The sequence below is a fragment of the Notolepis coatsorum genome (genome assembly GCF_963971535.1).
Source record: "Notolepis coatsorum genome assembly, chromosome: 15".
Classification (NCBI taxonomy): domain Eukaryota; kingdom Metazoa; phylum Chordata; class Actinopteri; order Aulopiformes; family Paralepididae; genus Notolepis; species Notolepis coatsorum.
Genome location: NC_140179.1, coordinates 54,144,152 through 54,156,387, shown reverse-complemented (window position 1 = coordinate 54,156,387; position 12,236 = coordinate 54,144,152). Strand labels below are relative to the sequence as shown.

The following is a 12,236-nucleotide window of genomic DNA, read 5'->3' as shown; positions in this document are numbered from 1 at the left end:
CATTTCCTTTCAAGAGCCAGATATGTCATGAAGATCAATGCCACCTCTTATGAAATGGTATCGTGCTAGTTTGATGGTCATTTCAGTTGTATCACTGTATTGTCATGGCACAAGTCACCATGGCACAAGTCACCATGGCACAAGTCAACATGGCACAAGTCACCATGGCACAAGTCACCATGGCACAAGTCACCATGGCACAAGTCAACATGGCACAAGTCAACATGGCACAAGTCAACATGGCACACGTCAACATGGTACAAGTCACCATGGCACAAGTCAACATGGCACAAGTCAACATGGCACAAGTCAACATGGCACAAGTCAACATGATACAAGTCACCATGGCACAAGTCAACATGGCACAAGTCAACATGGCACAAGTCAACATGGCACAAGTCAACATATTACAAGTCACCATGGTACAAGTCAACATGGCACAAGTCACCATGGCACAAGTCACCATGGCACAAGTCAACATGGTACAAGTCAACATGGCACAAGTCACCATGTCACAAGTCAACATGGCACAAGTCACTGTGGCACAAGTCACCATGGCACAAGTCACCATGACACAAGTCACCATGACACAAGTCACCATGGTACCTCTTCTGTATACCTAGATAACACCATGGCATAATCACATTTAAACCATAATACCAATAGTAATATCGTGGTAGTTTCTTAATTATTTTGGTCACAAAAGAATGATGGAAATACTGTGATATTTTTTCATAAGCATGGCTGGTGGTGATGAGAGCATATTGCCACGTTGCAGAGATAATATAATGGGGTGTTACTGTTACTTTAACATAACATGACATACAGTAACATGACATAACATTAGTTGGACACCTCTCAGTAACATGAGTGTGTGCGTTAATCAAGCCCTTAACCCCTGACCGTATCAGTGCCTTGCTCTACCCATTGAACTACAGGACCACCAACTAGGTCATAGGTCATTATGTCACATTAGCTATGTCTGTTCACAAACAGTGTCATGGTATTTACATAATTTTTTGGTCATCCAAGTGATGATGATATTACCATCGGTATCGTGGTTTAAATTGGATTATACCGTGGTATAAAGTACAAATGTGTTACCGTGGTGATATGTGACACTGTGTGACTAAGATTACCATCAAACTACCAAGATGTTTTTGTGTGAGGGATGATGTAACTGTAATATTCTACAGATGTAAAGCTACACACACGTGTGTTCTGTAGTGTCATTCATCAAGTCGTTTAAGGGTTATTATAAGGGTCTACATTTCTGACCCCTAGCCCCTACTTCCTATTTCACACTATCTAGTACTGTAACAGCATGGGTTGTGCTGAGGAAACCAATTGACAACAACACTGGTAAGTATAGGAAATAGGGCTTAGGGGTCCAGAGTTCTGAACTCAGCCTTTAAGCTGTTATCTCCTGTGCGTGTAGGTGTCACTTTGTGTCCACTGTGTTTATTTTACGCTACAGCAACAGTGTACTCCTTTAGCAATGTTTGTGCTGCCATTCGACGAACCTAATACAAGTACAGTATGGTGTTGTGTGAGGAGGAGCGGAAAGCATTCGTACCATGGGTCCAGGGACTGGGGGACCGCTGGATTTGGAGTGATCGACGTAGCTCATTTGAGGAGAGAAGTTCTGTAGAAGAAGAGAAGAAAATGGGAATTATTAGTCAGAACATAATGATCCTGTTTTGTTTCGTTTGGCACCATGTATAGCTTTCAGTGGGTTGTTGTTACGTCATCGTTAGAGTGTTCCCTTCTCAAAATCCAATTGCATACGTCCAGAGGCTCTGTGGTGCAAAAGCCTCATAACATACTCCACGACGGGACATTGCGTCACATATCCTGTGACGTGGAGTTCTAAGGGAACGTCACTATGTTGAAAGGGAACAGTGGAGGCGGAGGTTGTTTTCAGTTCTGACATTTTAGTTTTTTTCCATGGAAACACCATCAAAGCCGTCTGTAAGCGGCTCCTGGTGAGTAGGAGTGCTGGTTTACAGTCTGTCTTTGCTTTTCACTTCAGCCCTGAATGATGTAGCGAATAAACATTTCTTGTAGTCTCCTCCAAGAAACTTTTTAGGTTTTACACATAAGATTTGATATTTCCTCCTCTAGCTGTTTCCCTAGACCTCAAACTGAGAGTAGGCCATGGCGACAAACTGATATATGTACATTTACATGTACCAAATACTACCTAATTCTGTCCTATATCTGTATGTTAGGCAAACGTATTCCTCCGTTTCATTTTGTGCCCTTTTAATTCAAATTAATGTCCAATAATCAAACACGTGCTGACAGACAACATTGCAAACAGATGTTGACAGAGGGACAACACCATGGAGAATGTGGTAGTTCTGGTATTTAGAAAACAAACAAGGTACATACATGAAATATGATTTGAGAGAAAGCTAAGAAAGGGATTAAAAGGATATGTATTTCTATTGTTGGGGTTAACTTGTGGAACAATGGTGATATACATTTAAGAATAAGAGTTATTCGCTTTTGGTTTTTAAGAAAATGGTTTGTATAGCTATTTTTGAAGATTACAAATGTGAATCATTCTTATTTTTTGTTATTTTGTAAATGTGAATATATAATATTTTATTATTATTCTTTTAGAATACTGTTTTGGAGTCTTAATTTTGCTAAGAATATAGGGGACAGGCATGTATAAGCATTATGCTTCAGTCTGTACCTTTTCAGTCACTGCCAAATCAAAGATTGTTGAATGATTATGCAACTTATGTGTGATGACTGAATAAAACTACTACTACTACTACTACTACTACTACTACTACTACTACTACTACTACTACTACTACTACTACTACTACTACTACTACTACTACCACCACTACTATGTGATTGTATACGGTATAGATATGGATTTCAGGTTATACCTGACTGAGAGCTGCACCCGGGAGCTGTCCGGACACCCAGTGCTGAAGTGAGTTGGGAAGGAACTCACTAATCTCACTCCTGTTTTACTGACCTGACCTTTCTTTCAAGTTGCCTGCAGGAAGCCTGTTCCTAGTACCTCCTCATAAGACACAAGTGCTTCTACTGTATGTTTTAGTCCTGGGTCCCAGGGTCGGGTCTAAACGTGTCCCAATATGCGACCCGGGGTTGAAAAGGTTCAAGAGTCCTATCTAGAGGAGATAATCAGGACCTTGTCACAGACGTGGACTAAACACCCAGAACTTGGACTAGCGTGTTTCTTTTAATCTACATCTCCTCTGAAGAATAAAAAAAGGACTAGGTGTCATTCTAGTGCAGGGAACCGGACTGGTGTGAATGTTTTAGGACAGAGCCGCAACTTACTCCGCCAAGGCCAGGGGGGCCGGGGGGTCCAGGGGGTCCGGGGAGGCCGGGATGGCCGGGGATGCCATCATTGCCGGGAGTTCCGGGAAGACCCTGTTGAAACAAGACAGACTTACTTAGTGTTTGTTCTGTAAGCCAGTCATCCATTTATATATCTCTTATGGGGCCTCAATCTATCATGTAAGACCAATAATGGGACAGAATTTACAACCAATGTAGACTGAAAATAACATTTGGATAGATTAGTTCAAATATGATCAGTAGTGTTCTACATGCATCACTTCTTAATCTCTTATCAAATGTTATGTTATGTGACCCTTTGACCTTTGAATGATGACACTGTGACTTTTTGACCCTTACATCCAAAGGTCATGGGATCAATTATGTCATGGGTAATTTTTATTGTGACTGAAGACAACGGTGTACAAATATGTTATATTTTCATATATCTAATCTATCATTAATCTTTCGAATATTTTTTTTCTTTTTCCAAAAATGATAAAGAGCAGAGGTTGAAAATGTCAGGGGGAAGCGTGAAATGCTTTAATAGTTTAACCTTGTACCAAACAGGGTTCTTAAAAGAGTCTAATGTTTGGAGAAAAGCACACGTATCACATGATGGAACAACTGAGAGATTCAACTTACACGATCTCCCTTATCTCCAACGTCTCCTGGGATTGTCTGTGGTTGGAAAAAACAAAAAGGTATTTTAGGGATGAGTTGCATTACGTTTCATGCAGCTGTTCCCTCCAGGTCACCTGGGACATCAAGGCAGTGGTTCTCAACCATCGAGCCAAGGACCCCCCCCCCCCCCCCCCCCCATTTGATAGGATTGTGTCTCAGGGACCTCAATCTGAGACTATTTTTAGTTGTCTATATTGTAGCTGAGGAGGTAAATGATCAGAATAGTCACTATTCGAATTAAATAGTTAAATTAAACTGGAAAGCCCCCTCGAGGGCCCTGTGGGGGTCCCCAGGCCCCATGTTGAGAACCACTGGCCTATGACACACACAGCACATGCAGTATACTTCTCATAACTCTAGAGGTGGATACCTCTAGAGTTATGGACAAGCTGGACAAGATCTCATGAGTTCAGTTATAATATTTTGCACTGCGATTCATTTGTGAGCTTTTCTTCTGGCTTAGGAAAGCTTGAAATGAGATCGAATGAATAATATCAGCGAAGGTCAACTACATTGTGCATTTCAGAGGAATATAGGTAGATGTTGAGGATTAAACCAATATTATGATTAACATGCGTGTGAATCCGAAAATCCATTGCGTTCATATGTTATTCTCATTTAAACACCAGCTTGATTCTATATACAAATTTAATCAAATTACCTCGCGGTCCACTGGCATCTCGACACCTAAAGAACCAATCAAAAAGAAAGAGAAAACATGTCACACCCCTAGAACTTCTAATATGGCTAACACATTATACGAGCCAAGATAATACACTAATAAATAAAAGGGGTCCTTTGATCATATTAAGAGGGGTAAATCTTAAACAGTTCATACGAATTATGGCTGTAGAGTATAAACCTCTGGAATAAGGGCCTGGAATAAGGGCCTGGAACAGGCCTGCGCAGCTCACACCATACACACAGTCGAGAGGCATGTTTAAAATCGCCAGTGTCGACTAAAAGGTTTGTGTGATGGAAGCCTGTTGGTTCATTGGCTCAAACTCACGATTTCTTTGTTTGAATTATAAAAAAAAAACTCCAGCTGAAAATCTCTTGAAATGCAGAAATAACTGCATGAATTTGATTTGATATAAATGTGACAAAAATTAATAATCCCCATATAAACCATGTTAGGCCCTGAGGACTGAAACAGGCCATATGGAGTGAGAGCATATTTCACAGGCTTATTCAGATGTCCCCCACAGAACAAAGGTATGATCCCACTTTGAAAATCACAAAAAAAAAGGGAACTGCAAAGGTGAATCCAAAGCAAAAGGCTGCCGAATTAAATCCTCAAAGCAGGCGGTAGCTGTGTTGGACCAGCTTTTAAAAAGGCTCTCAATCCATTTTCTGGCCTAGTGTGGTTGAGGCCCCCATGGCCCAAGGGCGAAGTGCCTCACATGCGCCACTAGGGGTCACCAGAATACTAATAAAAACCACAAGTTGTGATGAGGAGGAGGATGAGGTTTGGATCAGTTTAGGTACCGTCGGTGTCGGGGCAGATAGGGCAGCACTCTCCGTCGGGAATGATAGGGTCGGCGCAGTCTGTGGTGTCTTCGCAAATCACTTCGTCGCACATGACGGTGCCGCTGTCACACACGCAGATCTGGCAGGGTTCTGGTTTCCAAACATCCTTGTCGTTGTACAACTGTCCGTCCAACGTACAGCTGCCGTATATGCCTGGTGGTGATGAGAAGGGGAAAACCATGGTAAGTTCGATGGGGTTTGATGAGGAATAAATATATTTAGACCATAAGAAAAACATATTCCGCGATGCCTTATAACAGCTCAATTAAAGAGTTACTGTACGACCTGTATTAAATGTGAGGCCTGGGACGCTGGATTACTAGTAGCCAACACCTGCCTATTAGGAGACAGGTGTTTGATGCACTCGCAAACCCCAAAAGCGACAGTGAAATGAGAAATGCAAATGAAACATAATTAACTATAATTAAACGTTCCCCGCATCAAGTACAGCCTTTTAACTGTTGCTCTCACAAGTGAGAGATTCCCCTATGGTATATTCTGGTCCGGACCTTCAATAGCACTGGAGCCTTTTTGGCAAGTCGATTTTTCCATAGGCCTCTAATCTGTTCCACAGATGCTTGTGGTTCAAAGCTTTAGACAAGTGCCAACAATCTTGGAAAGAAAAAGAAAAAAAAGGTTGGCCACGATATGGAATGATGACTTGGAATAGTCTACGTGGATACACCGCCACGGGGGGAAGGAAAAGTCTAGCCCCAGGGAAATAGGAGTAATTTATCTTGGCCCGTAACTTTAAGCCTCTATGCCTATATCCAGCCTTCCTAAACAGCTCCAACTACACAACTAAAACACATCAACGGAAACAAATGAAAGCGGATCGAATTTTTTAATCCGGTTTTAGGTATAGTTGGGACTAGTGATGTTGGTCCCCAGTCCCCACACCTCCCACTAGCGCTGGATACAGTTGCAATATCAATGTTCCCCACACGGAGGCGCTGGTACACCGCAAAATGGGTGCCTCTACTACACACCCTTTTATCCTGCGTGATTAACTGATGTCTAGACGATTTTGCGGTTGACGTCAGGGTTCAGCAATTTTCCATTTACCTTTTTTTTTAGTAAAGAATACAAATAAATATATGTGGGATTCAATTGGATAATACTGTAGGATAATTGAATGCAGCCTTGCCCTGGCCTTGACCACTAGCCAATTAACAAACAAACAAAAAAGGATCGTGTAATGTTCAGGCAGTCCGTTTTCAAGATGTTGTCCTCCTTTCAAAATCCTTTCAATTTAGTATTTGCTACTACTATAGAAATCTATAGGCTGCCTGTCTAGCGTCGACTCTACAGGCCTCCGTACATAGCTGAGCCTAATGTTTTATCTGGGGCATTACTTTCCACCTTGTGTGGTGATCAAAATATAAACAAATAAACACTTTTGCAAACTAGATTACATGCAAGTAAGCTTTCAGCAAACCAACTGTGTGTTTTTTCTTATTCCTCGGCTGTTCCAACTCTCTTGGACCCTATGTCCTCTCATCGCGCACCGAGATTTAGTGCAGCTGCCAGAATCCCCCCCCCCCCCCTCTGCCCCCGGGACATGGAATTACGCTCCAAGAGGAGGGCGCGCCGCGCACTGGACATGTACGTGCACGCCAGGAGAAAGCTCACCCACTGGAGCAGCAGAGCAAGAAGAAAGCAATAAAAAAAAAGATATCCGTTCTATAGAATCGCATTTACATCCAGATCTCTCCCAAAAGTATCAACACCGTCCCTGCGTAACATGTTCACCATCTGTGCCGCTCTAGGTACTCGGGTGCGCGGCGCGCCCCGCAGAGCAGGAGGAACTCCAAACACAATAGAGAGGCGCTCAGCATCCCGTGCAGTCCTGAAGGTGTGCCACTGTCCCCCAAGAAGAGAGGGGGAAAAAGTCAAATCAAGTTATACTTACTGTCATCCTCGCCTTGACCTCTGACCAAAAGCACTGTTGCGCTGAGCAACAGCGCTAACCGAATATCCACAAAGCTGAACATGTCTAAATATTAGACATGTAGACTCTTTGAGGCAAGGGAGAATCCTGTTTTTATCTTCCTCAGACACACATACAAGGTGGGGTCCGTCTGTGTTACTCCTTTCCAGACCCTAGCAGAAACTCCCGACTGCCTAAGCAAATGAGTTAGGTTGGCTTTTATATGCCCCGGACGTTTTTGGGGAGGTCCCGAGCGCGGAGGAGAACTTCTACACGTTCGAGTGGCGAGGTCCCTCCTTCCGAGGGGCCGTCTTTAAAGACAATCATGTCAAACAAGTTCACTTTTTTTTAACCTAAAACGTGGACGATGTGGAGACGTTAGTTACTGCGGCGGCCGGCGTCCCCGCTCCATTCGGATATGTTTTGTCATCTTCTTTATTAGAAGTTCAGTGGACCTTTTCTCTCGAGTGATAACTTTTGGTTGTACTTGGTTGGTTGGTGGAGCCTTTAGCGACGTTGACTTGAGGCCTGTCAGCAATTATGCTGTTCAATCATTTTGGGGACTTTTATCGGATACTTGTTTCGTTTTCTAGAATAGAATAGATCCTTTTGGATGAGTCGATTAGGTCGAGTTCGACATGTGGGCCTAATACACCTGTTGCGCACAGTGGTTTAGGACGTGGCATCGGATACTTGTTTCGTTTTCTAGAATAGAATAGATCCTTTTGGATGAGTCGATTATGTCGAGTTCGACATGTGGGCCTAATACACCTGTTGCGCACAGTGGTTTAGGACGTGGCATCGGATACTTGTTTCGTTTTCTAGAATAGAATAGATCCTTTTGGATGAGTCGATTAGGTCGAGTTCGACATGTGGGCCTAATACACCTGTTGCGCACAGTGGTTTAGGACGTGGCATGTCAATATCGTGGCCTATTCTTCGATGCTTGTTTAGCGATCGCGTATCAATAGTTGTTGTTTTTTTACAACTATATACTGAAGTGTTCATATACCGGAACACAATACGATATAAATCACGCTGCAGACCAGGGTTATTATGGTATTCATTTTACGCACGTGTGCGTATTTTACGCACGACGTTGCCAAATAAAGAGGACACGGGAGGATGATTTTCCTAGATGCTTTGCGCACTATTCTCACGTGTATTAATTGTAAACTACATGTTTAGTGCGAAATATCTATAGATATATAGCCCGTTGGCCTTCAGTGCCTTACAGATTGACATGCCTGATATATAACCTGTAGATATGTCGGTTTAGTTATGGGCCTGTCCACAGCACAGGCTTGGGTTATACTCATCTTTAGAAATATAAATGTAGTAGATTCATATGTAAATACAAAGTGGATTTTAAGTTTACATCCACAGGTTCCAGATATTGTGCAACAATGATGCATGTGTTTTTGTGTTTTCTTCCTGAGGTTTTTCCTTCCATTGAAGGTATTTTAATGAAGAAAGAGGCATACGCATCAACACAGAGTTATTAATTTCAACCCTTCTGCTCTCCACGGGCGAGTCATCTCTTTTGAGATGAAACACATAAGCAGCACAACTCACTACGCCAGACTGCACGTGTATCGTTTACATCCCGTGAGGCCCTCGTGGCATCGTTTCTAATCATCTCAAGTGAAAAATCACAAAAACCTGAAAAGTGGGTTTTCACACACAAATCTCACAGCCATAGTGCTTGACGTCTACATGACACCTGTACACAACCCACCTTTTACACAGCAGGTTTGGTGCTCCATGTGTCTAATGTTAGACAGACCAAGAGAGAGAGAGAGAGAGAGAGAGAGAGAGAGAGAGAGAGAGAGAGAGAGAGAGAGAGAGAGAGAGAGAGAGAGAGAGAGAGAGAGAGAGAGAGAGAGAGAGAGGAAGACTGCATGAAGAAAATCTGCCAGCATCACAGAGCACTCTGCTTGCACTGTGGACACGTTGCAGGTTCTACAAGGACAGTGCTCTTGCCCTCCAAGGGTGTTTCTGCTGTACCGGGTCAGAGCTTCAGGAGGAGTCCTCTGATATTGATATTGATATTGGTGAACCTATATGGATGTTTCGTCTGCAGTTACATCTCCTTTTTGCAAAGACGCTGACGATGGGAAGTTCAGATTTGACCCTAATAACAATTCCATTCCAGAGACATTAAATCTGCTGTAAGTTAAGATTTGACCCTAATAACAAACATTCCAAAGACTCCCACACTACAGACAGTTAAAGGTGAAAGGGTTAACCTTCTGTATTGTCGCAGTGAAAGGGTTAACCATTTGGTAGTGAAAGGGTTAAAGCTGCTGTAAATTCAGATTTGACCCAAAACCATTCCAGAGACATTAAAGCTGCTGTAAGCTAAGATTTGACCCTAATAATAAACCATTCCAAAGACATTAAAGGTGCTGTATGTGGCATCTTTTTGTTAGTTCAAATAAGTGGTCTACGTGTTAAAATAATAGCTCTACAATCTGACAGCCATCACTGATAGATATAGTGTGTATTTTCTGCAGTAAACAGAAAATAAATTAGCTGGTATCCCTCCCACTTTATCCAATCAGGAGAGAACTCCACCCTGAAAAAATCTGACAAAAGTTCTGACAAAAATAATAAAAACTAGTTTTAAGCAAATGAGACCTTGAAACAAGTAAAATAATCTACCAGTGCAGTAAGCAAATTTGGCTTGGCAAGATTTCTTGAAATAAGTATACATATCTAGGGTTCTCTCTCCTGATTGGATAAAGTGGGAAGATAGCAGAAAATGTATTTTGTGTTTACTGCAGAGAGGAGGGACTGGGAGACCAATGTTACTGACCAGACACTCTATATCAGTGATGGCTGTCGGAATGTAGAGCTAATCAACACTTATTTTAACCATAAGATATCACTTACAGCACCTTTAAGGGTCTGATATATAAAAGGAAACAAAATTAAGGTGACGTCAATGCAGAGCGGGAATTAAAGAAGGCTAAGATAGAAAAAAAAGGCTATACTGAGGTACAATAATAAGATTAAGGAAGGCGGTACCTGACAACATCTGTGGCCATGGTACTGAAAACATGTGCAGACCAGCTCTGTAGCATCTTTCAGTGTATCTTTTAGGCCTGTCCCAGACTAAGAATTTGTATAATCGACTTTGATTGTCCGAAATTTGCAGATAGTCGACTGGTAGTCTACATTTTTAATTTTATGTTTTGGGGGGATCATTCCATTTGGGCTGTGGGGGTGCTTAATGTCTGAAGAAGTCGACTGAAGGCTTCTTGTCCTCTGCGAAAGAATGCAATTGGTCCACTGATGGATACATCTTGATATTTGTCTAGTGTGTGAAATCCTCTTTCAGTGCCTCTGTGCCCATTTTCTTAGGCAGTTAGCCTCGCTGGTATGTGCGCCATTAGCATTAGCCACGCTTCTAGGCCTCTTTGCTTTTGGAAAGAATGATACAAAAATATATATTATAATCTTTTTAGTGGAGGTGTGGGGGACGCTTGTCGTTACACTGTTAAACTGTCCCTGCCAACATTTTGGAGGGCCCCAAAACTCATGCCAGATTCCTGCACGCAGAGAGGCTGATCTGTCATTTTATACTGGATCCTAACCTGATTGGTTGGATAATAAGACCTTTGAACTCATAGGTCACAGCGTGTGAGAGTTAACAGTGCTTTTCTCCAACCAGCTCTACTCATCCAGCAGTTCCCCTCAGGGTCGCCCCCCCCCCCCCCCCCTCATCTTTGCATCATATGCAGTTACATTTCACATTTACATTTTGTCATTTAGCTGCACGCTTTTATCCAAAGCGATGTACAAGTTCTGTATGACAGAATCGGATAGGAGTGGGTCTGAGGCGGCCAGAGGATGTACAGCGGGTGACGGTTAGGGTGTGTAGGGTGACGGGAGCTGTTCCCTTCGCCGTGCTATGCGAGGACCTTGAAACAGATTTGTGCGGCGACGGGGAGCCAGTGCAGGTTCCTAAGAAGTGGGGTAACATGGGCTGACTTTGGTAGGTTGTAGATCAGACGGTGTGTTCTGAATGAATGTACACTAATGCGTGTCGCAGCAACTCCAGTGCCAAGGTCCAAAAGGTGTTTAAATGTGAAGAACAAACCCGCTGAGGTTGTGGGACCACTGTGATGATGTGATGGAGGGGGGCGTGGGACCGCTGTGATGATGCGATGGAGGGGGGCGTGGGACCACTGTGATGATGTGATGGAGGGGGGCGTGGGACCACTGTGATGATGTGATGGAGGGGGGCGTGGGACCGCTGTGATGATGTGATGGAGGGGGGCGTGGGACTGCTGTGATGGAGGGGGGCGTGGGACCGCTGTGATGATGCGATGGAGGGGGGCGTGGGACCGCTGTGATGGAGGGGGGCGTGGGACCGTTGTGATGATGTGATGGAGGGGGGCGTGGGACCGCTGTGATGATGCGATGGAGGGGGGTGTGGGACCACTGTGATGATGCGATGGAGGGGGGCGTGGGACCGTTGTGATGATGCGATGGAGGGGGGCGTGGGACCGCTGTGATGATGCGATGGAGGGGGGTGTGGGACCACTGTGATGATGCGATGGAGGGGGGCGTGGGACCGCTGTGATGATGTGATGGAGGGGGGCGTGGGACCACTGTGATGATGTGATGGAGGGGGGCGTGGGACCACTGTGATGATGTGATGGAGGGGGGCGTGGGACCACTGTGATGATGTGATGGAGGGGGGCGTGGGACCACTGTGATGATGTGATGGAGGGGGGCGTGGGACCACTGTGAT

The 12,236-nt window shown here is 43.8% G+C and overlaps 1 protein-coding gene across 1 annotated transcript in view; it reads right to left on the bottom strand.

The window, feature by feature from the left end:
• The window catches only part of col1a1b (collagen, type I, alpha 1b), a 39,070-nt gene extending 31,389 nt beyond the window's left edge, over positions 1-7,681 (bottom strand). Inside the window, exons 1-6 of the mRNA XM_084330860.1 lie at positions 7,457-7,681; positions 5,503-5,697; positions 4,676-4,701; positions 3,976-4,011; positions 3,331-3,423; positions 1,577-1,645 (exon numbers count right to left, since the gene is read on the bottom strand). Of these exons, the coding sequence (XP_084186986.1) occupies positions 1,577-1,645; positions 3,331-3,423; positions 3,976-4,011; positions 4,676-4,701; positions 5,503-5,697; positions 7,457-7,538 (501 nt within the window). The 5' untranslated portion in view covers positions 7,539-7,681. The remainder of the gene's footprint in view (positions 1-1,576; positions 1,646-3,330; positions 3,424-3,975; positions 4,012-4,675; positions 4,702-5,502; positions 5,698-7,456) is intronic.
• Between the last annotated feature and the right edge of the window lie 4,555 nt (positions 7,682-12,236).